A 26956-nucleotide genomic window follows, 5' to 3' on the forward strand; every position below is an offset into this window, starting at 1 on the left:
CCTTGTATCCTACGTTATGGTCCCGTAGAAGCAGTTTTTGTAAAAAAAAAAAAATAGGCTAATGATTGTGTCATAACCAGCGACTCTCTGTCGCACAGTAGAGAAATTACCGTATGGACAGGAGGAGAAGCTCGCAGGCAATCTTTTACTGTCTATGAGGCTATCGGGGGGACGAGGAGGCATAAAGTCAAGGGAGATAATTAATAAGAATTCTTACCAAAATGTGCTCCTGTTCACGCTCGCCTTCTCTGCAAGATTCGGTGGGTGATTCAGATTTCTCTTGGCACAGCGATTAGAAGACGTACATGTTGTTCACGTGACATCTACGTCATCAAGCTCAGTTTGAGTCTGCGCAGTACGCCCGACCCCCAGGAAGTGCGTGCTTCTAATTGACTTCATTACTCTCCGTTGAATCCAACGGGGTCGCTGTGTCAATTTCTTGTACTGTCTATGACCAGGATAGGACAGGCTAAGCTAACCAAGAAACTCACTCTGTACAGTAGTGCGCATGCGTGCGCCGCTCGCACATGCGCAGTCGCTCTCGTGTCGGTGAACGAGTGAGTGACGAAGATGGCGTGCACCGTGACTCGCAGCTCCGCGCGCTGGATCGCGACGGCTCTGTCCTCCTCCGGTCACAGACGGGCCTGCCCTCCTCTCCTGTCCAGCGCTGTCCAGAGCCTCTCGACGCTGTCGGGCCGCCGGGTGTGGACCGCGGTGACACTGAGAGGCCCGACGGGTGAGAGACAGAGGCCCGAGCATCATAACACACACACACACACACACACACACACACACACACACACACACACACTGCTAACTCCGAGTTCAACATATGCAGTTATAAATCAGATCTGACATACATTCAGCTTCATTTGACAGATGACATTATGATGTAGCCATTAAACGTTCACGTTAGGTCAGAAAGCAAACACAGTTATTGCATTCAGCTCTAAATCAACAATACATGCACACGTGATCACTTTGATCAAGAGCTGTCTAATTAATAGTGTGTGTGTGTGTGTGTGTGTGTGTGTGTGTGTGTGTTTGTGAGACAGAGTGTGGATCAGAGGAGAAAGCTCTCGCCTGCTTCGGCTCAGTTTCCAGTAACTTCTCTGACCTTGAAGTTCAGCAGTGACTGCCAGCTAGACACATAAACACACTTTAATAGTCCTGTTGTGAAGAAAAAAAAATTAGTCATCATGTTCATTATTCATGGAAACTGATTCTCTAATCAAAAAGTCTCATAATAATGTCATGTTTTTTTTTACATTCACCAAATTAAGATACCGTGGTATTACCATCTAACGGCATTATTGTCCCGTGGTGCCACCATGGTATTTTTTGGTAGGCCTAACTGGGATTTTGGTCAAAACCCTGCGGTTGATAATTGTGATGATGGTGTGTGTGTCGCAGCGGTGAGCCCTTGTTCTCGTGTGGTGTGTAAGATGTCGTTTCACACCAGCTGTCCTGCCAGAAAACAGGACTTCTACCAGATCCTAGGAGTCCCACGCTCAGCCACGCAAAAGGAGATTAAGAAAGCTTATTACCAGGTAAGACACCTGACACCTGTCGTCTTACTGTGAATGTAGACCGGGGCTAGTTGTCACAAACATGCTGTGTTTTAGTAACTATGATTTGAGTTAGAAGTATAATTACACAAATACTAGCAGTGGAGCATGTTAATGTTTTGTAATTTTATACATATAAATTATCTACATTTTCTATTGGCCATAACAATGTTTTATAGATGTATTTTTTTTTTTTTTGCTGTATTGTTTTGCTGTTATAATTCTTTTTCTTTTTTTCTTTATTTATAAATAAAACCGTAAACCAATAAAAATGGCCCTTAAATATTAATCAAAAATAGTCTTTTAATACCTTACAATGACTGTTGTGCTCGAGATGATTGTTTATATATGAGAAAAGAATATTCTGCACCAATCATTGTTAATAAACGAAGCAAACGAAGGATGAAATAAATCTCATCTTAAATTTATGTACGTTTTCCAGCTCAGAAAAATCCCAAATTGTTTTGCAAATATAGGTTTCCCCTAAATGTTTGGGGATATTTATTTAAATATTTATTTTATAATATAATAAAGATTAATAATAATAGATTGTATAAAAGATGTAGGATAATATTTACCGGTAATATAAAACATAAATACTATTCTATGTATACAATATTATGCTTATAATGTAGATATTTATTAGTACCACTAAATCTATTTGTTATAATCTAATTTATATATATATATATATATATATATATATATATATATATATATATATATATATATATATATATATAAATTATATTATTAACACTGCATTCAAACTAAAGCTTCACACATAATAAACAGCAGGTGTCTATTCTTAGATGAATTTTCCACATTGAGATGAATATTCACTGGAGTAAAAAGTGTGATGATGACTATTTGCAGTCTCATTTTCGTCAGTTGACCGCTTGTATATCTGTTTTTTTCCTTCATTCAGATGGCGAAGAAGTATCACCCCGACACTAACAAAGACGACCCTCAGGCGAAGGAGAAGTTTGCACAGCTAGCTGAGGCCTATGAGGTTTGAAGCGCTCGCTCTGTGAAAGCGTGTTCTGGCATCGGTGAGGACTAATGAACGAATGAATGAATGTGTTGTCCTCAGGTGCTCAGTGACGAGGGGAAGAGGAAACAGTACGACACGTACGGCTCTGCTGGGTTTGATGCAGGACAGGCCGGCGCGGGACATCAGCAGTACTGGAGCGGAGGGAGCAGTATCGACCCTGAGGAGCTTTTCCGCAAGATCTTTGGCGAGTTCTCCGGAGCTCGAGGCTTTGGGGATTTCAACGCCGTCTTCAATCAGCCACAAGAGGTCAGACGTGGTCTCCTCTGGAGATAACAGTCAGATTGGAGCATGCTGCTGATATTTTCATGTTTGGTATACACTGGACAGTTAGGGCTCTATCAAATCAGTTTTTTACCCAAAATTAGTTTTTTTATACAGAGTTTAGTTTTATATTTTCTCAAAAAAAATTGTTCTCTCCAAATGCCACTTTATTTTCTCCCCAAATTAATATATAAATATATATATATATATATATATATATATATATATTAGGGGTGTAACGATACGCGTATTCGTATTGAACCGTTCGGTACGAAGCTAATTAATTATACGTTGGACTAATTAATTATATTTGAAAAATAAATAAAATTGTGAAATATAATGATATGCATTCAACAAGGTAGCCCAATAACCCAAAAAACGTAACAGGCAACGCCCCTGACACCCCCGAAGAAGAAAAAAACACCAACTTATATGTTTATGTTAGGCTACTCAGTCAGGCGCTCGCTCACTCAGTACGCGCTGAAGGCTCGTTGCAAAATGGCCAATGCGTTTAACAGACCAGAAATAGAAGATCCTCCAATAACCAACAGGTCTGGTGTTTGGGTGCACTTTGGATTCCCTGTAAAGCCTGGTTCACACGGCAGGATAATTAGGCCGATTTTAGCCCCGATTGACACCTTCCGACAATCTTAAGGATGCTCCGATTATCGCAAAATAATCTGATCAGATGTGGTGTGGTGTGTTAAGACTGCTCTCCTCTGCTCGGAAGGACGTCGGGACCGCTCCGATCTCAAATCGGGGATATCCAACATGTTGGATTTATTTGGCTTCTCGTGTGTGGTGTCCCCCGAGGACAAACGATCACGCAGCCTGTGGACTGTGGCGTGTAGCCAATCAGAAAGCGAGGTGACGAGGCGGCGAGGAAGTACCGGGAAACAAAATCAAAACAGCCGGCGGCATGGCGCACCAGAAAGTCCGGTGGACGTCGGAGATGGAGGACTTTGTCTCCACTTCTTTGACCATCGCCTTTTGTTTTTCTTATGTTTTTTTCGGTTACAAACAAAGCACAAACTATGGCCACTGCATCCTCTTCGTCCGCCATGATTGTTTACTCTGAAGTCACGTTTGATCTCGAGGGATTTTGCGAGATTTCCCGTCTGACCTGGGAATGCTCGGGAGTCAAATCGGTTCGTGTGTGATGTGTTGATTTTGCCATGTGGCTGCACACCACACACTGTACAACCAAAACTGTTAGACCCGTGATTTTTTATCGCCGTGTGTGGGGTCTCTCAGGTTTGGAAAATCGGCCGACAATTTTAAAATCGTCCCGTGTGAACCAGGCTTAAGCTATAATGGTGATGGCAAGAGAGTGGTGGATAAAAAAATCAACGATATGTCTCATCTAGGGTAGCCTATACCAGCGGGAATGCAAAAAAAAAAAAACCACCAGCGGGAATACTTGAAACATGTCAACTCATTTACGCCGACATCACCTTAGTGTGTCAGTATCTGGGAAAAGACGGAAAAAAGGAGAAACATACACGCAACAAACTATCCCCGCAGCATTTAGACAGACATTTCCAACGGATTCAAACAGGGCAAAAGACATCACCACGGCGATTGGTAAGGCTACATTTACGTTATAGCCGCGGATATGAGGCCTTACTATTTACCATTGATTCTATCATCACCATTATAGCTTACAGGGAATCCAAAGTGCACCCAAACACCAGACCTGTTGGTTATTGGAGGATCTTCTATTTCTGGTCTGTTAAACGCATTAGCCATTTTGTAGCGAGCCTTCAGCGCGTACTGGGTGAGAGAGCGCCTTACTCTGTAGTGAAAAACGTAGGTTTTAAGAACATGCTTAATGTAATTGAGCCCCGTTACAATATTCCTTCACGAGCCCATTTCAGACAGACCGTAATTCCTGCTTTGTTCCAAAAAACATAAGCCCTATAGAGAACCAATTGAGTAAAAACACACTCAATATAAAGAGTTATAGAGTTCCATATAAAAAGTTACATCTTTGTATTTTTTCATAACTAATATAACATTTTCATTTTTTTTTTATATAAGGAGCTGTTTTTGTTTTATACAGTATGCTGCTAAGAAAACACCATAGAAGATGGGTAAAGAATAGCGCCATCATTGTTCAATGTAAAAAAAAAAAACATACTTTGTTAGTTTTAATAAATAAAACGTTTTTTAAAAATCAAGGAAATTTATCTGCCAATTTTTTCTTTTTGCTGTATCTAAAACGTACCGAACAGCACCGAACTGTGACACCAGTGTATCGTATCGAACCGAACCGTGAATTTTGTGAACCGTTACACCCCTAATATATATATATATATTAGTGCTGTCAACGTTAATGCATGCAATTAATTTTTGTCTGGTTTAACGTGTCAAAATATTTAACGTAATTAACGCAGCATCCGTATTTTCTGCCATCCGTTGGCTAGCTTTACATTATATGATCACGCTCTTATTCATTTAAATGCTTTTAAACATTTCAAGCACGGCAAGACAAAAGAGAATGCGCTGTCTGTGAATGCCCTTATGTGACACATACACACGTACACACACACACACACACACACACACACACACACAATGCATAGACAGGGCGCCAGAATCCAGTTCTCTTAAGCGCTTGAACTAACAATAAACATCCCAAAGTGCCAGTTTTGTCGATTATCCTCATAGGAGCAATCTTAAATGATTTATATAAAGTCTAAAATGAACAAAAAGAGTTGTGAGAGAATGAGGCGAGATCCATAGACAGTATATAAACGGTGAGATCCGCGTGTCTGTCTGCTCTTAAAGGGACAGCAGCCAATAAAGCTTCCTGTCAGTAAAGTTAAAGAACAAAGGGAACAGAGAAAATGACTCGCTGCTCTTGACTAAATAACTTTTGTAGCTTTAATAAGGATTAACTATTTAATTTATAGTTTATGCAGTGCAGACTGCATATAACTTTGATAACTTTATTAAATTTCTGTATATTTCCTAACTGTTAAGACAGGAAGGGCAGGAGTAAACATGACATTTATTATGGGTTTATGTTAGCATTGTTTTAAGTTTACTTAAATTAAAAACTGTTATATTTTTGAAGCCTAATAATAAATGTAAAAAAAATAAAAAAAATCAGTAGCTGTATTAATATCAGTAATACTGGCCTTCATTCATAAAAAGATGTCATTTAAACAAGTATTTAAATTTAACTGTGAAATTATTACATAAAAAAATATATTAAAAACGTACAAAAACATTTCTTTTTTTATTGCGATTAATTGCGATTAATCACAGAAAAAATGTGTGATTAATCTAGTTAAAGTTTTTAATCGATTGACAGCACTAATATATATATATATATATATATATATATAATATTAATTTCATTATTATTAATTTATTTTCTGGATTCCATTTTAATGGTCTAATTCAATTTTAACCCTTTAAGAGGCGGTTAAATTCAAATGTAATTATTAATTTACAATAAAACATTGCACTATTTATTTCTTTTTGGAGGTTTCAAATAGAGTTCTACGCAACGGAACTTTACTGTATAAATTAAAACTTGGCTGTTAAAATCTCTTAATATTCCATGAAATAATAATACACTACTAATATTAATTATAATAACAATTGATATTTTTATAAATATTTCTTTGAGGAAAATCCAATACAATAGTAAGACATTTCGTAATGTATTATAAATGAATGCACACTATATTAATAGCATTTCATAATAATTCCTAGTTAACTGGACTTTTATTTTTGCTGATTGTCTGTGTTTGACATGATAGCAGTATGAGTTGTACAGCTGCAGTGACGAAATGCTCTTTAAAAACGTGCAGAACATGTTTAAATAGCAGTCCTTTTTAATGATTTATATATTGTATATTCAAGAATTGAATCATCAGTGATGCTCTTTTATATCACGGTTTGCCTTGCTTCATGTATTTCCATGACATCCTCCGCTATACAGTAAATTCAATGTTTATGCCTGGCATCATTGAACTCCTAGAGCCCTAGACGCTCAGTGAACCCTCTGCTCTGTCTGCTAACAGTATGTGATGGAGCTCACGTTCGCTCAGGCTGCCAAAGGAGTGAACAAGGAGATGACGGTGCACCTCGAGGACACGTGTCAGCGCTGCGGTGGCAGAGGCCATGAGCCCGGGTCCAAGGTCCAGCACTGCGGCAGCTGCAACGGGACGGGGATGGTGAGTGACGCCCTCGAGCGCACACACTCATCTAGACGTGTCTGATGACTGGGCACCTGTGGTTCGTCCCTGCAGGAGACGGTGAACACGGGGCCCTTCGTGATGCGCTCCACCTGTCGGCGCTGTGGCGGGAGGGGCTCGGTCATCACCTCGCCCTGTACGGCGTGTCGGGGCACGGGACAGACCAAACAGAGGAGGACCGTCACGGTGCCTGTTCCTGCTGGTGAGTTAGCCGCTCCTCTTCTGGCTTCGGGGAATGGGCGGAGCTTTGAGGGTTTGTTTACTGTGATGTGCAGGAATCGAGGACGGGCAGACGGTGCGAATGCCTGTGGGGAAGAAAGAGATCTTCATTACGTTCAGAGTGAGTACATCAACACTGAGAGATTACATTTAAATCAGCCAATCAGAATCAATGATTCTACAGCCCTGTAGTATAGGTACAGTTGTGTTCAAAAGACAAAGTCTGTGTTGAAAATGTTTGTGTGTATACAAATTAAGTTTATTTACAAAAACCAATTAATGCCACTTATATATATATATATTATATATATATATATATATATATATTTATATATATATATATATAGCGAGATCTGAACCCTAAACATTGCGGTAACAAGCGCAAGGTTGGGTGCTCGAATCCCAGGGAACACGTTAGGAGAAAAATTGTTAGCCTGAAAGCAATGTAAGTCGCTTTGGATAAAAGCATCTGCTAAATGCATAAATGTAAATGTAAACACCTTTTGTCAGAAAAGCCAGTATTGTCCACTTCTCAAGGCGACAAGCATCCGTGTTGTTTGTGAACAGAAGCCCATAAGTCCATCGTAGCGAATCAGCACGCTGTATTCAGGTCAGGTGACAGGTGAAAAGACATGCTAGCTGAGAGGAGTTTCATCAAAGCTGACTAAAGTGATGGAGGACGGAGAACTTTGACGAACTTGATGAACCTGTGATATCTTCTTAAAGGAAAACAAAATCTAAAATAAAAACGCAGTTTGATATGATATGTGGTTTTTGTTATATTATTGTATTTCCTTAACATGTTATACATGCATCTATTTTTATTTTATAGATGTTTACATACATATTTTCATGAACATATTTTTAAATATTTATGTATTTTTTAATTATATGTATTAATACTTCTCAGTAGTGTTTATACATTTTGATAATAATTTTTTCCCCTGTCTTTGCTGATAACTGGTGTTAAAAATATACAGTTTTGACCGATTTATTTCTTTATAATTATTAATAATAATCAGACGAAAGCTCCAATTTACTATTTTATTTGCCTCCAGTAAAGTTTTTCCTAACATTTATAATTTACAGCAGAAAAGTGTTTAATACCTTTAAAATATTTGGGACAATTAAATTTTTTTTGCTTCTCATAAATTAGACTGATGCTGATAATGAAGCTAATATTCGTTAGCAGTTCAGATATCATGTCTTTGTCGTGTGTCTGGATTAGATATGTTGGCTTGTGTATTGGACACTCACTGTCTGTGTTAATGCTCTCAGGTCCAGAAGAGTCTGATCTTCAGGAGAGACGGCGCTGACATCCACTCTGATGTCATGATCTCTGTGGCTCAGGCCATACTGGGCGGCACGGTCAGAGCACAAGGACTCGACGAGAACATCAATCTCTCGGTGGGACATTAAACATAACCATACTGTCAAATTAAAGAAGCAGTTTGCCTAAAATTAATTCATGAAGATGTACTCACCCTCAGCTCATCCAAGATGTAGATGAGTTTGTTTCTTGGTCAGAACAGATTTGAGGAATGTAGCATTACATCAATTGCTCGTCAGTGGATCCTCTGCAGTGAATGGGTGCCGTCAGAATGAGAGTCCAAACAGCTGATAAAAACATCACAAGTAATCCACACCACTCAGATGTCCATCAGTCAACATCTTGTGAAGTGAAAAGCAAAATTAGGGTTTGTTTTTACATTCAAACTTATGGTTATAGAGTCGTCTATTCAAATATATTGCTTTCTCAATTGAAAAAGTCATCTGGTCTGAATCAGGAGAGAAATATGCACAGATTAAGCACTATTTAAGTGTAAACCATACAAAAGCGGTTATGAATATGTTGGTGGATTTTGATATGGGAGGACTACAATGGAAAGACTTCTTCACTGGAAGAAATGTTATTATGGTTTATAGACTCAAATGTTGGTCAAAGCAATAGTTTAAAGTTAAATCGTCTCAATGAATTTATGAATTATTTCTTATAAGCACACAGTTTTTGCTTCACAAGTCATTCACTGATGGACTGGAGTGATGTGGATTATTGTGATGTTTTTATCAGTTGTTTGGACTCCCATTCTGACGGCACCCATTCACTGCAGAGGATCCACTGCTGAACAAGTGAATTAAAGCTACATTTCTCCAAATCTGTTAAACTGAAAAAACTAACTCATGTACATCTTAGATGGCCTGAGGGTGAGTACATTTTCAGCAGATTTTCATTTTTGAGTGAACTTCTCAGTTCTAGATATTCTTCTGCATTTAAAAAAACAGTTATTGAGTCTGGGAATGCTCTTGTAGATCCCATCTGGGATCCAGGCCGACCAGAGGATCCGGCTCTCTGGGAAAGGTATTCCCCGGGTCAGCGGCTACGGTTATGGTGACCACTACGTCCACGTCAAGATCAAAATCCCAAAGTAGGGTTATACAAATGGGTTTGTGTTGCTGCTGTTTAAGGTTAAGACGGCTGATCCATCCCTGTGTCTTGTGTCCAGGATGTTGACAGACCGGCAGCGAGCCCTCATGATGAGTTTCGCGGAGGACGAGAGCGATGTGGAGGGAACGGTCAATGGAGTGAGCAGCTCATCCGCAGGTACAGTCATCACTGGAGCAGTGCGGTACATCACTCACATCTACTGAAGAATCAGAGACGCTGATGTTAAAACCACAACCTGTCTCTGTCCCAGGAGCGGCCAGTGATCACACCGGCACGGGGCACAAACAGAAAGACCAAGGCTTTTTCTCCAAATTAAAGAAAATGTTTAGCTCCACCTGACAGCCACAAACCAGGTAGGATGATTGTTTTAAGATACAACTCCCTGAAATCATTGTAATGATTTTAAGGATTGGGAAAACCTGAATAAAGCACTATTTTAGAGGTTCAGTACCTGGTTTGTGGCTGTTTGTGAATTCAGTGGCTTAAGAGTGCTGGAAATAATTACAAATTTCATATATTTTTATATATATATATATATATATATATATATATATATATATAGACACACACACATATATATATATATATATATATATATATATATATATATATATATATATAGACACACACACATATATATATATATATATATATATATATATATAGTAAATAATAGAAATTAAAGTAAATAAACATTAGATTAAAACCAATCACGAATAAGCAAATAACACAAGTAAACAAAAATATATTAAACTAATACTATATACTGTACTATAAAAGTTGTCAAATATTAATATCATAAACTAAATCTTTTTACATTTTAATAATTTTTGCAAAGTATAGATTGGGTAAAATAAACCCCTGTTAAATTTTAGGATTGTGATCTCTTACTCTCGGGTGGATGTCCGTGGCATTCAAAAGATTGTGAAACCCTACTGGATCTGACAGATTCATTCTTGTATTTGTTTGTTTTCCCAGGTAAAAGATCCAGTGGAAACTGAGACTCTAGTGGAGATTCAGATTCACAGTGAACCTGATGGACACAGAAGACAAGGAAGCGAGACTTCTGCTGTGGACACACGCAGCATTGAGTTCATCTTCAACGCTCCTCAAATAATGAAGAGCTGTGGATGCGTTATTGACTTCTAAGAGAAGATCCCTCCAGATCCCAGAGGAATATGATCTGCGCACATGCACCGTCTTTACCTGAAACATTGTGATATCAGCCTTGGCGCCTACATGAACTATAGATCTAGTCTTTGGTCTGTAATTTTGCGTTACGGTTTCACATGGTCAGGTCTTTCCTTTTCTGATGTTTTGAAGCGATTCACTAACAGAGGGGAAATCTTTACTTCAGTAATAATATCATTTCAGATTAATGAAGGGCCAATTTTGAAGATCTTAGTTTGTGCTGACACCTCACTGAACGTTACATTCTTCTGCTTGATTAGTAGTGTACATAGACAGCTGTTGATATTAAGATCATTTTAATGTGTTGTTGTAAAGATAAATATGCTAATAAATCTCTGTGTGACAACTGTAAATTACTTTGTTGTTGAATATATGGTGTGCGTTTTATTATTCACGGAAAATAAACGGTTTTTGCTTTAGGACCATACTAACTTTGTTAAATATGGAAAAACTGGTAAACGTTGCTAGTAAGTTACTTCTTGAATTTTACACTTAAGATTAACCAAATAACAGGTTAAAAACTACTATCCATAATCAGTCTAAATCGCTTTTTCGCCCAAGTTATGTTTGCTTTGCTATAGAAGAAAATTGGCAGTATTTATAGTAGGACTGCTACCTTAACGTTATATATATAAAGCATAATAATAATAAAAGGTAATAATAGCAAGTTTAGTTGTAACGTTAACCGCATCCAGAATAAAAAAATAGCATTTAAACAAAGTGTGCGTTTCCTAATTTGTAGGCTATTTACTTTGTCATAGAAAACCATTATAACTCATCCTTTAGTTTGTAAGAAATAACACAAAATCGTGTTTATACTAACTGCAGGCTGATGCAACATCAGACCAATGAGGGCGCTCGCGCCCTCCATGCCACTTCCCGCCGAAACGGGTGTGGCCTAGCCCTATAAAGGGAGCTCGAAAAGGCTGACTCACCTGATTTATTTCATCGCTGAAGCGAACCAGAGCGAATCGTACGCACGGCAGAGAACGCAGTACTCGTTCCCTCTTCTAGAGAAACCGAGGTTACATTAGTAACCGAGTACGTTCTCTTATGAGAGTTCTCTCGTACTGCGTCTTAGCTAAGACGCTACGGGAACCCAATGTAAAACGCCGTGCGTGCAGAGATCACACACCAATAAACCTGGAAGCGACGCCCAGGATTTACAGTGCACAGTCACCAGAGGGACTCACAGAGAGTCCTAGAACAGGAGGGGGAAACCCTCCGTCCCATATCTAGCAGCGTCCATAGACGCGGCAATATGACATCACATAATCAAGGCAAGGCCTGACCAATGTGGGAATGTGGGTCTTATGCAATACTGCCCATATAACAGTCGGCAGCGCCTCTCGCTTGCGATCTCAGAGTTCCAATCAGGACACCGATTCAACTATACCGACAACAGCTTTGCTTGCAGAGCGGGAACCTCTAGGTTATAGAACCTGATTAATGTAGACGGCGAGGCCCATCCTGCCGCCATAAATATATCCTGTAAGGAAATCCCACTAGACTACCCCCACGATGAGGCGACGCCTCTTGTGGAGTGTGCTCTGACAACCAGTGGGCACTGAAGGCCCCTGGAAGTGTAAGCTAACGCTATAGCTTCAACTATCCATCTGGATAGGCTCTGTTTCGAAGCAGCCATTCCCCTGGAACGTCCACTGAACGAGACAAACAGCTGCTCAGTCTGTCTGAACACAGCAGAGCGAGACACATAAGTTCTTAAAACCCTAACGGGGCAAAGAAGACTTGTGTCTCCATCCTCTTCTGACACCGACAGGGCAGACAGGGAAATAACCTGAGCCCGAAACGGTGTGTTGAGGGATTTCGGCACATAACCGTGCCTAGGTTTGAGTATGACTCTTGAGTCATTAGGCCCAAACTCCAAGCACGTCGGGCTCACCGAGAGCGCGTGCAGGTCACCCACACGCTTCACTGAAGCTAGAGCCAACAAGAACACTGTCTTGAATGACAGATGTTTGAGGCTAATCGTTCGGATAGGCTCGAAAGGGGAACCTTTCATGGCCTCCAAAACCGTTGAGAGGTCCCATACAGGGACTAACGGCGCGGCGCGGGGCGACGGCCGGTAGAGCGAGAGCGGGGTCTAGAGCTGCGTTGCTGACGCTGTTGCGATGAAGCAGCAGGAGGCGGGGGGGGGGTGGCTGAGAGCTTTGCGGGGCCGGTCTAGCACGACTCGCTGCAGAACCGGAGCGCTTCGGGAGGAAGTGCTTGAATGCTTGCGACGCTTTCTGGTCCTCGACGAATCTCTCAACGAACTCGTTGACAGAAGATCCGAAGAGGCCAGCGGGAGTCAGCGGGGCGTCGAGGAACGCAGTGCGTTCAGACTCTGCCATGTCTGACAGCGTCAGCCATAGATGCCTCTCAGCCACAGTAGCGGAAGCCATAACTCGTCCCATGGCCTGTGCAGCGGACTTAGTAGCGCGAAGAGAGAGATCCGAAGCACTCCTCAAATCCGTGAGACAGATTGCCTCAGGTCCCATCTCGTCCAGCTTACGGAGGAGATCACCCTGGAATATCTGCAGTGTGGCCATGGTGTGTATTGCAGATGCAGCCTGTCCAGCAGCAGAAAAGATCCGCGCAAGCAGAGATGAAGTCATGCGGCAGGCTTTAGATGGCAACACCGCTTTCGTCCGCTGTCCAGCAGAGGGCGGGCAAAGGTGCGTCGCTATAGCCTGTTCCACCGGCGGAAGTGACTGGTAGCCTCTGTTTTTAGCATCATCCAGTGTGGAGAATGCTGGTGAGACAGACGAACGAGTTCGCGCTGAATATGGAGTGTTCCAAGCCTTTGCCACCTCTTCGTGAAGCTCAGGAAGAAATGGGGCGGGCTTTGAGTTCGGAGAAGTACGCTCATCCGAAAGAAAACTACCATCCAGCCGGGAACAAGAGGGGGGCGCTGGTGCAGACCACTCGAGGCCGAGGCTCATCGCGTCCAGCGTGAGCACTCGCATCAGCTCCTTCTCGATGTCAGCTCGTCTGCTGGGTTTCTGAGCAGAAAGCGCGAGATCCCCGGAGCTCGCCCAGCCTTCACTGCCCGAAGCTAGCAGAGAGCACGTGTCCTCTTCCCCCGACGCGGCCCTGAGATCGACTTCCTCGGAAGACGCGGCGGCAGACAGCGGGCGCTGACCATCGGGAAGCGATGCAGGGGAGGCTGGTGAAGCAGGGCGAACCGGCGAGCTCGGTTGAGCTGGAGACGGTTCCGGAATCCGCTGGGAGCGGCCCTTTTTACGGCGCAGCGGGGAATGCAGGCTCGGATAAAAATGCCAAGCGAGTCCTCAGAGTCACCATTGGCAGTAGCTCGCAGTGAGGGCAGCCGCCGTCAGCGAGCGCTGCATGATCCTCACCCAGGCAGGAGACACAGATGACGTGACGGTCTCCCTCGCTGAGCGGGGCTCTGCACGAGCCGCAAGAGGGCATCTTTAAAAAGACGCGGCTCTGTTCGCAGGGCGAACACACACACACGAGGATATGAAAAAGGATATAGGCGCCGGAACGCGCAGCAGGAACGGCAGTGGAAGGCGGCGTTGGCCAGCGGCTTCAGGAATGGCTCGTCCCGCTGAGATGCTATCGGACGACACTTGCTTCCTCTCGTGATCCAACGATGCGTGAGCTTCGCTGAAGAGATGAAAAATCAGGTGAGTCAGCCTTTTCGAGCTCCCTTTATAGGGCTAGGCCACACCCGTTTAGGCGGGAAGTGGCATGGAGGGCGCGAGCGCCCTCATTGGTCTGATGTTGCATCAGCCTGCGCTCGATAGGCTTGTGCAGTTGCCGCAGAGCAGCCAATGAGCGAGCGAGCCGTCTCGCCTATGGCTGTGTGCTGCTGCAAATGCGCTTTACAATAATTCAAAATTAAGGATAATTTTTTGTTTCAGTGTATCGTGAAAAGACACTTTTCCCGTAGCGTCTTAGCTAAGATGCAGTACGAGAGAACTCTCGTAAGAGAACTGTAATTCCTTTCATGACCACTAACTTATAGCTGATACGAATAACGTAAACTCTTTACTCGTTAAAACCGTTCAACAAGAGGTATCCAACAGCTTTTTAACTATAATTTACTTAAGTCAAGGTTAATTTCTTTTTTTTTTTTGTATTATGTTATGCAGTACTTAATTTTATTTTAATACAACATTTTAATGCATGTTTTAGCAAAAATAGATACAGGTTTTAACTCTTACATTTTAAGAATGATTTTCCTTAAAAAAGAATGCATGTTGTTATTTTCTCTCGTAAATGTCAAGATGACACCTACACGGTGCATAGAGCTTAAAGGGCTTTGTACACGGGAGTCCAAAATAATTGTCTGAAATTTTCGCAGGTTAAAAAATAAATATGACCAAACCAGTGAATGCAGCACACTTGTGAATTTATTACTTATTACAGTGAACACAGAGCTGGAGGAAAAAATGAACATACATCTGATAAAAGAATTAAAAAAAAAAAAAACACTCCACAAAAACCTCTTCTAAACCTTCAAATTAATATAACACTAAAAGACATTTAGTCTAAAACACTGTACTGTATATCAACACCATTCCTCTCAATGTGCTTTAAAAAAAAACTAAACTAAAAGCGGTCAGTAACTCAAAACACAAAATATGCATTAAACCCAAACACAACCAATTATGCTAATTTTTACATACAGTGGGGGTCTATTTTATAATCTTTTTAGTAAAGTAACAATTCCTTTGGTTCAGAAAGCCCAAGTCCTGCACAAAGCCGTCCAGGTTCGGTCCCTCAGGATTTGGGATTTCATTTAACACTCTTCAAGAACAGTTTTCATCAGTAAAATGATGTGATCGTGTTAGTTGTTCTATAAACTAAACCATACATGCCTTTCTGAGAAAAATACCATTAGTTGAGCACATGCATCAGTAAATAAGGACGGATACACAAACCCCCACAATCCTTTTCAAATGCATCGTGTCACAGTGCCTTTGTCAACATTGCACACGTTAGTGTGTTAATACATAACATCAAAGGGAACAAAATCATTAATGTCTCCTTTTCATGAAATTATTGCATCCAGAAATGTTAATATTATAGTTATCGCCAAGTCAGATGAATGAATCACCTAAAGAAAAAAACTAAAAATTTTATTCTAGCTTGTACAAATACAGTGTACTAATTCAGCATTGTTCCCTTGTTTAAATTGCTTTCAAATAATCAAATAATATTGGCTTATTGGTAATATATGTCCCCTAGATATCATTGGCCATTTAAAAACTAATTTCTGGGCAACCACTATTAAAAAAAAAAAATACAGAAACCGGTTTCCACCACTGAAAAAAATAAAAACCTTGCAAATCTTTTTATTATTATTATTATTATTATTTTAGAATTGAGTGATAGAAACTCAAAATTGAAACAATTGCTTTTTTCACTATTCTTGAGAAAAGAAGAAGTCAGAATTGAGAGATATAAACTCACTTTTGCGGGACAAAACGTAGAACCGCGCGGAAAAAAAAACCAGAATTGCGAGAAAAAAAAACTTTATATCCCCCAATTCTTTATAACTTGCAATTGCAACTTTGTTTTTTATTCAGTGGTAGAAACAGGCTTCCATGTGAAACAGTTCATCTTGATTCAGTGAATCTAAAATCCAGAAATCTTGTGCTTCAACCGTCTGTGTAGAATAACCCTGAATGCCAAGTCTGTAACAGATCATGTGTGATGAGACAAACACGACCTTAATGTGCAATTCTCCCATCCTTTACATTCTAAACCTCTTCAAAAAGGCTTTTCTTCATGAACCGTTGTGCCAGTCATTTCTTGACGCAGAGTCTCAGTAGTCTGGCCTGCAGAAGCACTGCTCTTCTGTGTAAATGCTGCATGGATGCATAGCATATCTAGTTTGAAAGCATTCTTGACAAATGTGCCAATGGAATCATGTCCTTTTTTGTATAAACATACTCTGAACATGTAAGTGCGCAAAGGTTTTGCATGTACCTTGTCCTGTTGTACATGAACATTTATATTACTTTTGCAATATCGAACATTAAATGGGTGATAACATTTCCTTAACATGAGAAACTGATTGTAGTAGTCATCAATTTCCACAAATGCCATCTATAGCACCCCTTATGGTGATGCATGAGAATGCAACAATTACAAAGACTTATGAAATCAAGCTTGCGTAGCCAGAAGCGTATACATTCATGTACTTGTATAGAGTATGTTTCGGCCCATAAGTTGACTTGGTGCTGCGATAAAACTATAAAAATACTCTCTGCATATTGCAACAGCTCTTCTCCAGCCTTGAAGGGGTTCACCCAAACATTTAAATTTACTCACCCTCAGGCTATCCAAGATGTAGATGAGTTTGTTTCATATAAACAGATTTGCAGAAATGTATCATTACTTCACTTGTTCAGCAGCGGATGCTCTGGAGTGAATGGGTGCCGTCAGAATGAGAGTCTAAACAGCTGATAAAAACATCACAAATAATCAACACCACTCCGGTCCATCAGTTAATATCTTGAGAAGTGAAAAAGCTGTGTGTTTGTTAGAAACACATCAATCATTTAACTTTAAAATATGAGTCTATAATAATCCACATCATCGTTTTCTCCAGGAAAAGGGCATCTCGTCTGAATCAGGAGAGAAATATGCTCAAGATCAAGCACTGTTTACAAGCGAAAACAAATATACTGGTGGATTTTGATGTGAGAGGACAATAAAGGATGAATTTTTATCAGCTGTTTGGACTCTCATTCTGACGGCACCCATTCACTACAGAGGATCCATTGGTGAGCAAGTGATGTAAAGCTGAATTTCTGCAAATCTGTTAACGTGAAGAAACAATCATCCTCTTGGATGGCCTCAGGATGAGAACATGTTCATCAAAGTTTCATTTTTGGGAGATCTGTTCCTTTAACTTCATCAACACTGACAGGTGCAATAGTAACATCTGTCACAATAAAACACTATGCTCAAACTATGCTATCCTGCGTTTAAACAGTTTATGTTCATACATTAAGATTAAATCACATTTACCCAAGAATGAGGGGGCAAATGGGATGCACTAAGAGGGAAATGCATTGGAATGCCTCACAACTTTAAAGCAGAACAAACCATGTTCTCATCTATTATCTGAGCCCTCTCTCCTCTCATTGGATCACATGAGGTACCACGCAGCCAATCCGGCGAGAGCAGCGATCCAGGCAGCCAATATGACTTGACCGGAGGGATGTTTAAGCACAGTCATGGCCAGATGACAGATGTATGACGACCCACCGCTGGCAGCTGAAGTAGAAAAAATATAAAGTTTCATTTCTTAAGTTTAATGCAGGGTTTCCCAAACAGGTTCACAAAGGAACAGTAGGGGGTTTGTGAATTGATGAAAAACTAATACATTTTAAATTTAAACAGATAAATAGGACTCCATGAGTAATAGAAAATTAAAGGGTAACGGTGATATAACTTAGTGCAATTATAAAATCAAAGGCTGCATTTAAATAAGAATATAATAAGTACTTATGTATAGATATTTTCCACCAAAATAAAAGCCTAAAATTACTACGATCATCAAATATTCATTTTTTTTTATTATTTTGCATTACAATTGTAATATACAAGATTAATACATCTCTGTATTAATTATAAAATCAAAGTTAAAATAAATAATAGTAATGTTAATAATAATTTCATTTAAACGTCTTTAAAATAAAACCAAAAAAATAAATAAAACGCTTACTAAAAATAAATATCAAATATTTTATTGGTTTACTTGTATGTCATGTGACCATTAACCATTGCCAGAGAACCATGAATATGCAAATGTTCAATTAAATTATTAAAATATTAATTTTTATTAAAAATGAAAATGTGGAAAATAAATACAGAAATAATGCAATACATAATTTAATATGCGTATATTTATATATCTATTTCAATATATTCAAAATAAACAAATACTGACAAATAAAAAAAGGTTTGTGAACCCCTGGTTTAAGGCGTAATTAAGGTATGGATTAAATGATCTGGTCATGTTTACCCATTTTGGCCGCATAATACGGACACTGGCTGAGGTCTCCTTGCATCTCGCCATGAGCCCCATGAACAGGAGCCGCATCCAAAACATCGTCCTGAAGGGTTTTTCCAACCTCCTCTAGTTCTCCGAAAATCTGCAGCAACACAAAAGAAGGTTTACAGTAACAGATGACGGGAAACATTGAGCAAGCAAGGAGGAAATTGTCATGTGCGTTACATAAACATATTCAATTACATCTCACAGCAAACATTCAGACACTTTGATAAAGGATGCTGGCAAAATCTGAGACACTGTTTTGACCCAGTTTTGTCCATTTAATTTCAGCGCTCATTTGTAATCTGCTGCGAGGACAAAGCCTCCATCTGCTGACGGATGAAACTCCAGCCACACAGAGCGGAGAGACACTCATCTTTGATTACACGCTCACTGGAGAGAGAGTGATATTAACACAGTGACAGCGGGCTCAGCCGAACCGATCAGTCTAACAGAGAGACTCCAGGTAATGACAGAGAGAGAGCAATTATCAATGCTTTCATTCATTCTCTGTTAGTGGAAAACCTCAGAGTAAGTGCAGATTTAATGATCTGAGTCACAAACAAATCAAATAGAAAAATAAAGAATATAAAAGAAAAATCATCAGTTAGTCAATTAAAATGTAGTTAAATGTAACACTAAATTAAAAACGATGTACATTTTAAATGTATTTACTTTTTAAAATTGCATTTACCTTTCTGAATTAGCAAATAAAATTGTAATAATAGGTAATAAGTAGGGGTGTAACGATACGCGTATTCGTATTGAACCGTTCTGTACGAGGCTTTCGGTTCGGTACGCGGTACGCATTATGGACCAAACGGTTCGTTGGACTAAATAATTATATTTGGAAAATAAAAAAATTGTGAAATATAAATGATATGCATTCAACAAGGTAGCCCAATAACCCAAACGACGTAGCAGGCAACGCCCCTGACACCCCCGAAGAAGAAAAAAACACCAACTTATATGTTTATGTTAGGCTACTCAGTCAGGCGCTCGCTCACTCAGTACGCGCTGAAGGCTCGTTGCAAAATGGCCAATGCGTTTAACAGACCAGAAATAGAAGATCCTCCAATAACCAACAGGTCTGGTGTTTGGGTGCACTTTGGATTCCCTGTAAGCTATAATGGTGATGGCAAGAGAGTGGTGGATAAAAAAAACAACGATATGTCGCATCTAGGGTAGCTACTAGGGCTGGGACAACGCGTCGAGGTAATCGATGACGTCGACACAAAAAATACGTCAGCGCAAAATATGCGCATCGATTCGTCGACCTGTTTTTATTTCTCTAAAAAACGTTTGCAAAACGTTTACCTTATGTGCATTGAATATACGCGATGGCCGGATCAACATTCTGTCCAACATTATATAACCAATCCAGGGGTTTTTCTGCATTGATCTTTTTTTTTGGCGGCTGTCAAAGCCTTATTTGATCGGTGAGTGACAGTGACAGGGCGCGTACGAGAGAGAGCCCCGGCTGCGCGCGCATTCACAGTCTTCAAACAACACGAGCGCTTCTTGCTCTCTCCCTCCCTTGTGCATATTAACCAAAATCATTAGACACGATAGTAAAAGGGCGGAACGCCAAAGTTTCACGTGGAGCATTAGGATTTTTTTTTCTCCATGACAGGCTGCTGGCTCCCACTGTTAATTTTTTTTTTTTTTTTTTTTGTAAAAGCACTCTCTGTATTAGCTTAAAGCCCTAAAGTTTACATTTACATACTGTATTCTTTCAATTGCTCTAAACAAGCATTTTGGGTGACCTTTTTTATTGAATACTAGACATCAAGTTGTTGTTATTTTCATCTGAAAGAACTTCTTTTTTTCAGTAAGCTAGGCCCTATGTGTTCAGTAAGCTTGTTTCAGTAAGCTATGCGTTTTCAAGGCTTCAAGGTTTTATTGAAAGCTATCTCTATACAAGTGCAAAGTAATGCATTCTTAGTCAGTCTTTTATTTTGTAATTTTAAGAGCAATAAACATATATTGCAATGTTAAGGAATTGATGTTTTTTTTTCATTCAGATATGTAAATCAACATGTATAAATTGTTAGTAGTCAATTAATGGGGAGATAATCGAAATCAAATCGGTCTGAAAAATTAATCGTTAGATTAATCGATGCATCGGAAAAATAATCGCTAGATTAATCGTTTAAAAAATAATCGTTTATCCCAGCCCTAGTAGCCACACCAGCGGGAATACAACAACAACAAAAAAAAAAAACACCAGCGGGATTACTTGAAACATGTCAACTCATTTACGCCGACATCACCTTAGTGTGTCAGTATCTGGGAAAAGACGAAAAAAAAGGAGAAACATACACGCATGAAAACTATCCCCGCAGCATTTAGACAGACATTTCCAACGGATTCAAACAGGGCAAAAGACATCACCACGGCGATTGGTAAGGCTACATTTACGTTATAGCCGCGGATATGAGACCTTACTATTTACCATTGATTCTATCATCACCATTATAGCTTACAGGGAATCCAAAGTGCACCCAAACACCAGACCTGTTGGTTATTGGAGGATCTTCTATTTCTGGTCTGTTAAACGCATTAGCCATTTTGCAACGAGCCTTCAGCGCGTACTGAGTGAGCGAGCGCCTTACTCTGTAGTGGAAAACGTAGGTTTTAAGAACATGCTTAATGTAATTGAGCCCCTTTACAATATTCCTTCACGAGCCCATTTCAGACAGACCGTAATTCCTGCTTTGTTCCAAAAAACATAAGCCCTATAGAGAACCAATTGAGTAAAAACACACTCAATATAAAGAGTTATAGAGTTCCATATAAAAAGTTACATCTTTGTATTTGTTCATAACTAATATAACATTTTCATTTTTTTTTTATAAGGAGCTGTTTTTGTTTTATACAGTATGCTGCTAAGAAAACACCATAGAAGATGGGTAAAGAATAGCGCCATCATTGTTCAATGTAAAAAAAAAAAGGTAAATTACAAACAAACAAAACATAGAAATATAAATTAACAATACATTATAAATGTTAGAAAAAATTAATAAAACAATTATATATATATATATATATATATATATATATATATATATATATATATATATATATATATATATATATATATATATATATATACACACACACACACACACACACAAATAATAAAATAAACAAATACATTTATATTTATTGTTTTTTAAATTTCAACAATGAAAAAGAATATTTGTAAATCAAATTAATTATATTACATATAAAAATTATATATAATAATAATAAACAAAATTGTGTAAGTTAATATTTATATATGTACACGTCCATTTAATTTCAAAATAGAGAAGCAAAATTTAAAACAAAATTGCTTGTATTTAACATGTCTATTTAATTGCATGTCTATATAATTCATTAATAAACATATGTACATCTAATTTCAAAACAGAAAAGTGATAAAACATTACCAAAACATTCTAAACCCCTGTTCACAGCAAGAGTGTTAACTATAAAGACAACAATGTTAGCGTCTCGTCTGTTCATTCTAAGTGCACACGCGTCTGCCGCTTTAAATTCTCAAGCTCGTTAGAGCAGAACGGATTCTGATTGGCTGTCAATGTTGTTATCGTTCTTCAGCAGGAGAAAATCGTGATTCCAACAATATCATTTCTCTGTAGCTTTATCGTTACAGCTATCGTTTATCGTTTTTAAAATATATTTTTATTGCTATCTTTATAGTTATCGTTCTTGGCCTTAACAATGATGACAATGACTTTCTATATATGCACAATAAATAAATAAATAAATCATAAATAATGATATTTATGCACGTCTATTTAATTTCGAAATGGAATTGATAATCTAGGAACACAATCATAAACTAAATCACATTAACAACTAAATTAAACATTTATGGTGCAAAACCACACTTCCTAGACATTATAAGTCGACCACAGGAAATGCAAAAAAAAAAAAAAAAAAATTGAACCCTTTCAATGGTAACTGAAACACTGGTGTATTTTCCAGCAGCGCTCACCTCCATGTTGAACTGGAAGGCCAGGACGGCTTCGTCCACGATCTTCTGCTTGGTGAGCGAGTCCAGCTCCAGCTCGTTCATCCGGCTGCGGTACAGCTGTTTGAAGGCCTTGGCGCTGTGGATGCCGTCAAACTGGTAGAAGTTCAGGCCTTCTCCTGTGGGCGGCAGCTTCATGGCGCGCTGGGCCACCTTCCTCAGCACCTGGCCGCCTGAGAGGTCCCCCATGTAGCGGGTGTAAGCGTGAGCCACCAGGAGCGCGGGCTGGTCCCGGCCCATCTGATGGATACGCTCCACGTAGCGCTGAGTGGCGGGAGAGATGCTGATCTGGTCCTGCCAGTCCTCGCCGTAGAAGTACTGCAGGTCCCGAGCCAGAGCGTCCCGCCGGTGCAGCTCATGAGGGAAGTAGAGCGCCGCCAAATCAGGATGCTCCTTGTTTCTCTCCATCTCCTCTTCTATAGCCGAGTACGTGAAGTATAGAGCCACGTGACCGAGCTGACAACACGAACACACAGCTACATATCACAATCACGTCACACTAAACCAGTTTCTTTGTTTTACTTTAGCTGAAATAAAGAAAAATCTAATTGAAATATTTGATGAAAAAGAAAAATGTTGCCTTGGCAAATAACCTAAAAAAAAAAGAAAGAAATAAAATTAAAGCTGAATAGAAATATTTAAGGAAAACAAATAATAATAATAAAATGAAACAATGTAAAATAAAAATAAAATAATACAATTTAAAAACTATTATAATAGTATATAAATAGTAGTAAAATATGTGAAGCATTAAGTATCATTGATATACTATTGTCTTTTATTAATGTTATCAATATAATATTATTAAAATGTTTCCTATATTTACTGTTTTCATTGTAATTTCAGATTTGATTTAAGAATTTTGTTGGACAATGTAAAAATGTGACATTTTTATTTAAAAAAAAAAAAAAAGTGTTTTGTTTCAATTGTAATTATTTTAGTACTTCAAATTGAGACACTGTCTCGCCAACTAGATTAAATATTAAAAACATAAAAATAAAAAAGGATTTTATATATTATATTTATTATTTTATTGTTTCAGTTCACATTTATTTAATTTCAGGTAACAAAAATGTTTTATTTTATTGTTTTATTTTTAGTTGTAGTTAATAATAATAATAATAATAACCCTGGATATGAGGACGCGAATTAGTCGAAGTCTATCATTATAAGTATAAGGGATTTGTATCAAAAGTAATACATGCCAAAGTTTAATATGATAAAGTAATAAATCAGATCCCAGTACATTATGAAAGTGAAATGCGTTGTGAATGTAGGGCTGGGAAAATAAATCGATGCATCGTGAATCGAGAAATTATTCAGCATCAATTGTCAGATTTTCAGAATGCGTCGCGAATCTTTCTTGAATTGATTCTGAGCTTAGTTTTGAACAGCAGATGGCACTGCATGCTTTAGAAACACCCGTACTCTGCTCGTTTCCAAATCATTACACACACTTGAACCTAAAATAATCATCCATAAAATTAAAAAAGGTTGAAGCGAATTACAAAGGTGTTCACAGTGGGCTGTTTTTACATTATTCTTGCCTCATAAAAGCATTCTAAGATGAAGTGAAATTACATGACTCAGCCGAACACACAAGCGCTCTTTAGCACTCTTCTTCATGAGCATTTGAGTGTGTGGATCAAAACTAGATTAGAGTGCCATCTGCTGTTTAAATTAAGCTCAGAATCGATTCAAGAGGAATCGCGATGCATTCTGAAAATCTAAGCATCGATTTATCGTCCCAGCCCTATGTGAATGGAATTTCTAAATGGTCTCTAATATCCGTGTACCTTAAAGAGCTCTTTGCGGATGCGTCCCTTCAGGAAGTCTTTGACGAACTCTGTGTTTTCGGCCTTCTCGTGAACTTCTTTGGTTCCTGCCGCCAACATCTCTGAGAGATCTGTAGGCCTGTAGGGATCAGAACACATTCAGGGGTCGGCAATGAAACTGAACTGTTATTTTATTTTATGAAGTTTTATTTTGGTTTCTTTGAGTTTGTGTTTCTGGAGTGTGTGGTGCACCTGAGGACGGTGACGCCTCCCTCCGGACACACTCCTCCTCCTCCGTTAGCAGCAGCATCTTCTGTTCTCGCAGCACTCATCCCAGCGTCTTGTGTGGATCTGAAACTCACTCACAACAACACACTTCCTGTGACACACACAGATCATCTTCCTGAGATCTACACACAACACATCCCTGCTGTCTCTAACACAGATTACAACTCATTTATTAAAACATTATCTATCTATCTATCTATCTATCTATCTATCTATCTATCCTGTGCTATTAACTAAAAAAGAAAAAATTTAAAAGATTAAATAAATAAATACCTGAAAATGTTGCCTTGGCAAATAACTTAAGTTTAGGTAGAAATACTAAAATTACTTTAAAGATATATTAAATAAAATACAAAAAAAATAAATAAATACAAAATTAAAGATCAATCGAAATATTTAAAAATGACAATTGACAATTTATAGAAAATATTGAATGAAAACTGACAAAAGCACATTAAATGACTAAAACTTAATCTTAAACAAAAAAAAATTAAACAAAAGCTAATTCGAAATATTACAATACAATAATAGTAAATGTAAAAATAAAAAAAGTAAAAATAACTATCATCTTTCTCTCTACCAATATTTATCTAGCCAAATTTCAGATCAACATAACACACACATTAGAAAACGAATTCATCCTTTTCATTAAGTAAAAACTATTCTCTAATCTATTTGATTATATTTGAGGTATGACCTCCTGAAAGAACATCTCATGTTTTCAGTGTTATTATGGAAATGTAATCAGAGCAGCTCTAAACTGATTTAAAGTCTCCAAAGTTTGTGAAGAAGACAATTCACTGTAAACAACACAACCTCTTACCTCAGTGACTGAACCTGCTACAGATGATGGCTAGAGATGTTCCTGAGGACACACACGGACACACACACACACACACACACACACACACACACACACACACACACACACACACACACACACAGACTGAGGCTGTTCAACAGCGTTTGTTTGCAGGGAAAATGAAAACACAGATGTGTGCAGTCTCAACAAAAGAGCAGTCACGAACGCTCTGGTGTTGGCCACCCAATCTCACTGTCCTGTGATCAGCATCCATTTAAATGCACAAGCAGATTAAATTAATCAGCTGTCACTATACAAGTGAACTAGTGCTGACGTAAGGCATCATTAGTGTAACCCACTAGCAGGCACGTAGCACAAGTATGCGCCCTCATTTGCATACTGGAGAACTGAAACCAATACTTACGATCCAGCTCTTCAGCGAGTCCTGCGTCAGATCAGATAATAATGATAATTCTAACTGGTCCGATCAGGCTGTAGGAATGATAACAGACTGGTAACTGATTAGAGAAATGATCAGTAGTCGGATTCTCGTTTCTTTTGTCTGCGGAGATCAGGATCTCCGTTATGAACTCAGAAAGCAGGAAGCTGCCGGATGAAACCACGTGTCTATCGGAGCTGGCGCTTAAAGGCGCAGCGACCATTAAATTCAAGCATTTTTTGTGCGTGTGTGAGAAACGGTTTAATATGAATCCGAGAGTGTCAAAGTGCAGTCAACTTTCTTGTTACAATAGGTCGTCACTTCGAAGATTTAGTATATTACAGTATATTTCCCTTTGAGCAGAGGGCTTTCCCAAGCTACATTTGTTTAGAGATGCTTTATTTAACTTTGCACCACTCATGGTTCTGATGTAGCTGACCTACACATGGGGCAATCGTGTTCATGAATAGACCTAAACAAAGACCCCTGCAGACTATGAGGATGCGTCCTTGTGTAACTTCTTGTTTCTGTTCAATAAAATTCAGTTTAGTTGTTTATTAAAGTGTTTGCAAAACTTTTCTACATGATGATGAAATTTAGACGAACACTTCTATGTCTGCTG

General features: G+C 38.9%; 2 protein-coding genes across 4 annotated transcripts; one reads left to right on the forward strand and one right to left on the reverse strand.

Annotated features, from left to right (window-relative positions):
* The first annotated feature begins 507 nt into the window (after positions 1 to 507).
* Positions 508 to 10836, forward strand: dnaja3a (DnaJ heat shock protein family (Hsp40) member A3a). 2 transcript variants are annotated; one of them, XM_059561814.1, is made up of 12 exons: positions 508 to 736; positions 1414 to 1550; positions 2497 to 2580; positions 2662 to 2868; positions 6921 to 7073; positions 7149 to 7296; positions 7370 to 7434; positions 8592 to 8720; positions 9624 to 9739; positions 9818 to 9915; positions 10010 to 10112; positions 10738 to 10836. In XM_059561814.1, exons 1-11 carry the CDS (start codon positions 571 to 573, stop codon positions 10096 to 10098), a joined length of 1392 nt encoding a protein of 463 aa, XP_059417797.1. In that variant the 5' UTR covers positions 508 to 570; the 3' UTR covers positions 10099 to 10112; positions 10738 to 10836. The 2 variants fall into 2 exon arrangements, with proteins under 2 accessions (XP_059417797.1, XP_059417805.1); XM_059561822.1 differs by lacking the exon at positions 10010 to 10112 and having other exon boundaries at positions 510 to 736.
* On the reverse strand, positions 8904 to 26518 carry hmox2b (heme oxygenase 2b). 2 transcript variants are annotated; one of them, XM_059561935.1, is made up of 7 exons: positions 26320 to 26518; positions 25917 to 25958; positions 25058 to 25156; positions 24827 to 24944; positions 22995 to 23486; positions 18962 to 19091; positions 16952 to 18210 (listed from the first exon to the last, which is right to left on the reverse strand). In XM_059561935.1, the coding sequence occupies exons 3-7, from the start codon at positions 25135 to 25137 to the stop codon at positions 18083 to 18085; spliced, it is 948 nt and encodes a 315-aa protein (XP_059417918.1). In that variant the 5' UTR covers positions 25138 to 25156; positions 25917 to 25958; positions 26320 to 26518; the 3' UTR covers positions 16952 to 18082. The 2 variants fall into 2 exon arrangements, 1 of the variants encoding a protein (XP_059417918.1); XR_009436599.1 differs by lacking the exons at positions 25917 to 25958; positions 26320 to 26518 and adding an exon at positions 8904 to 8930 and having other exon boundaries at positions 17332 to 18210; positions 25058 to 25252.
* Between the last annotated feature and the right edge of the window lie 438 nt (positions 26519 to 26956).

Source organism: Carassius carassius, chromosome 1 (genome assembly GCF_963082965.1).
Source record: "Carassius carassius chromosome 1, fCarCar2.1, whole genome shotgun sequence".
Classification (NCBI taxonomy): domain Eukaryota; kingdom Metazoa; phylum Chordata; class Actinopteri; order Cypriniformes; family Cyprinidae; genus Carassius; species Carassius carassius.

What these genes read in the sequence shown, in the direction of transcription:
- dnaja3a (XM_059561814.1), top strand. Translation starts at nt 571, where the DNA reads ATGGCGTGCACCGTGACTCGCAGCTCCGCGCGCTGGATCGCGACGGCT. An exon ending in AGCTAGCTGAGGCCTATGAG is followed by an intron (nt 2,581 to 2,661) that starts GTTTGAAGCGCT and finishes TGTTGTCCTCAG; the next exon opens with GTGCTCAGTGACGAGGGGAA. An exon ending in CACGGTGCCTGTTCCTGCTG is followed by an intron (nt 7,297 to 7,369) that starts GTGAGTTAGCCG and finishes TGTGATGTGCAG; the next exon opens with GAATCGAGGACGGGCAGACG.
- hmox2b (XM_059561935.1), bottom strand. Translation starts at nt 25,137, where the DNA reads ATGAGTGCTGCGAGAACAGAAGATGCTGCTGCTAACGGAGGAGGAGGA. An exon ending in GGAGGCGTCACCGTCCTCAG is followed by an intron (nt 24,945 to 25,057) that starts GTGCACCACACA and finishes TGATCCCTACAG; the next exon opens with GCCTACAGATCTCTCAGAGA. An exon ending in GTATTATGCGGCCAAAATGG is followed by an intron (nt 18,211 to 18,961) that starts GTAAACATGACC and finishes TTTCTACTTCAG; the next exon opens with CTGCCAGCGGTGGGTCGTCA.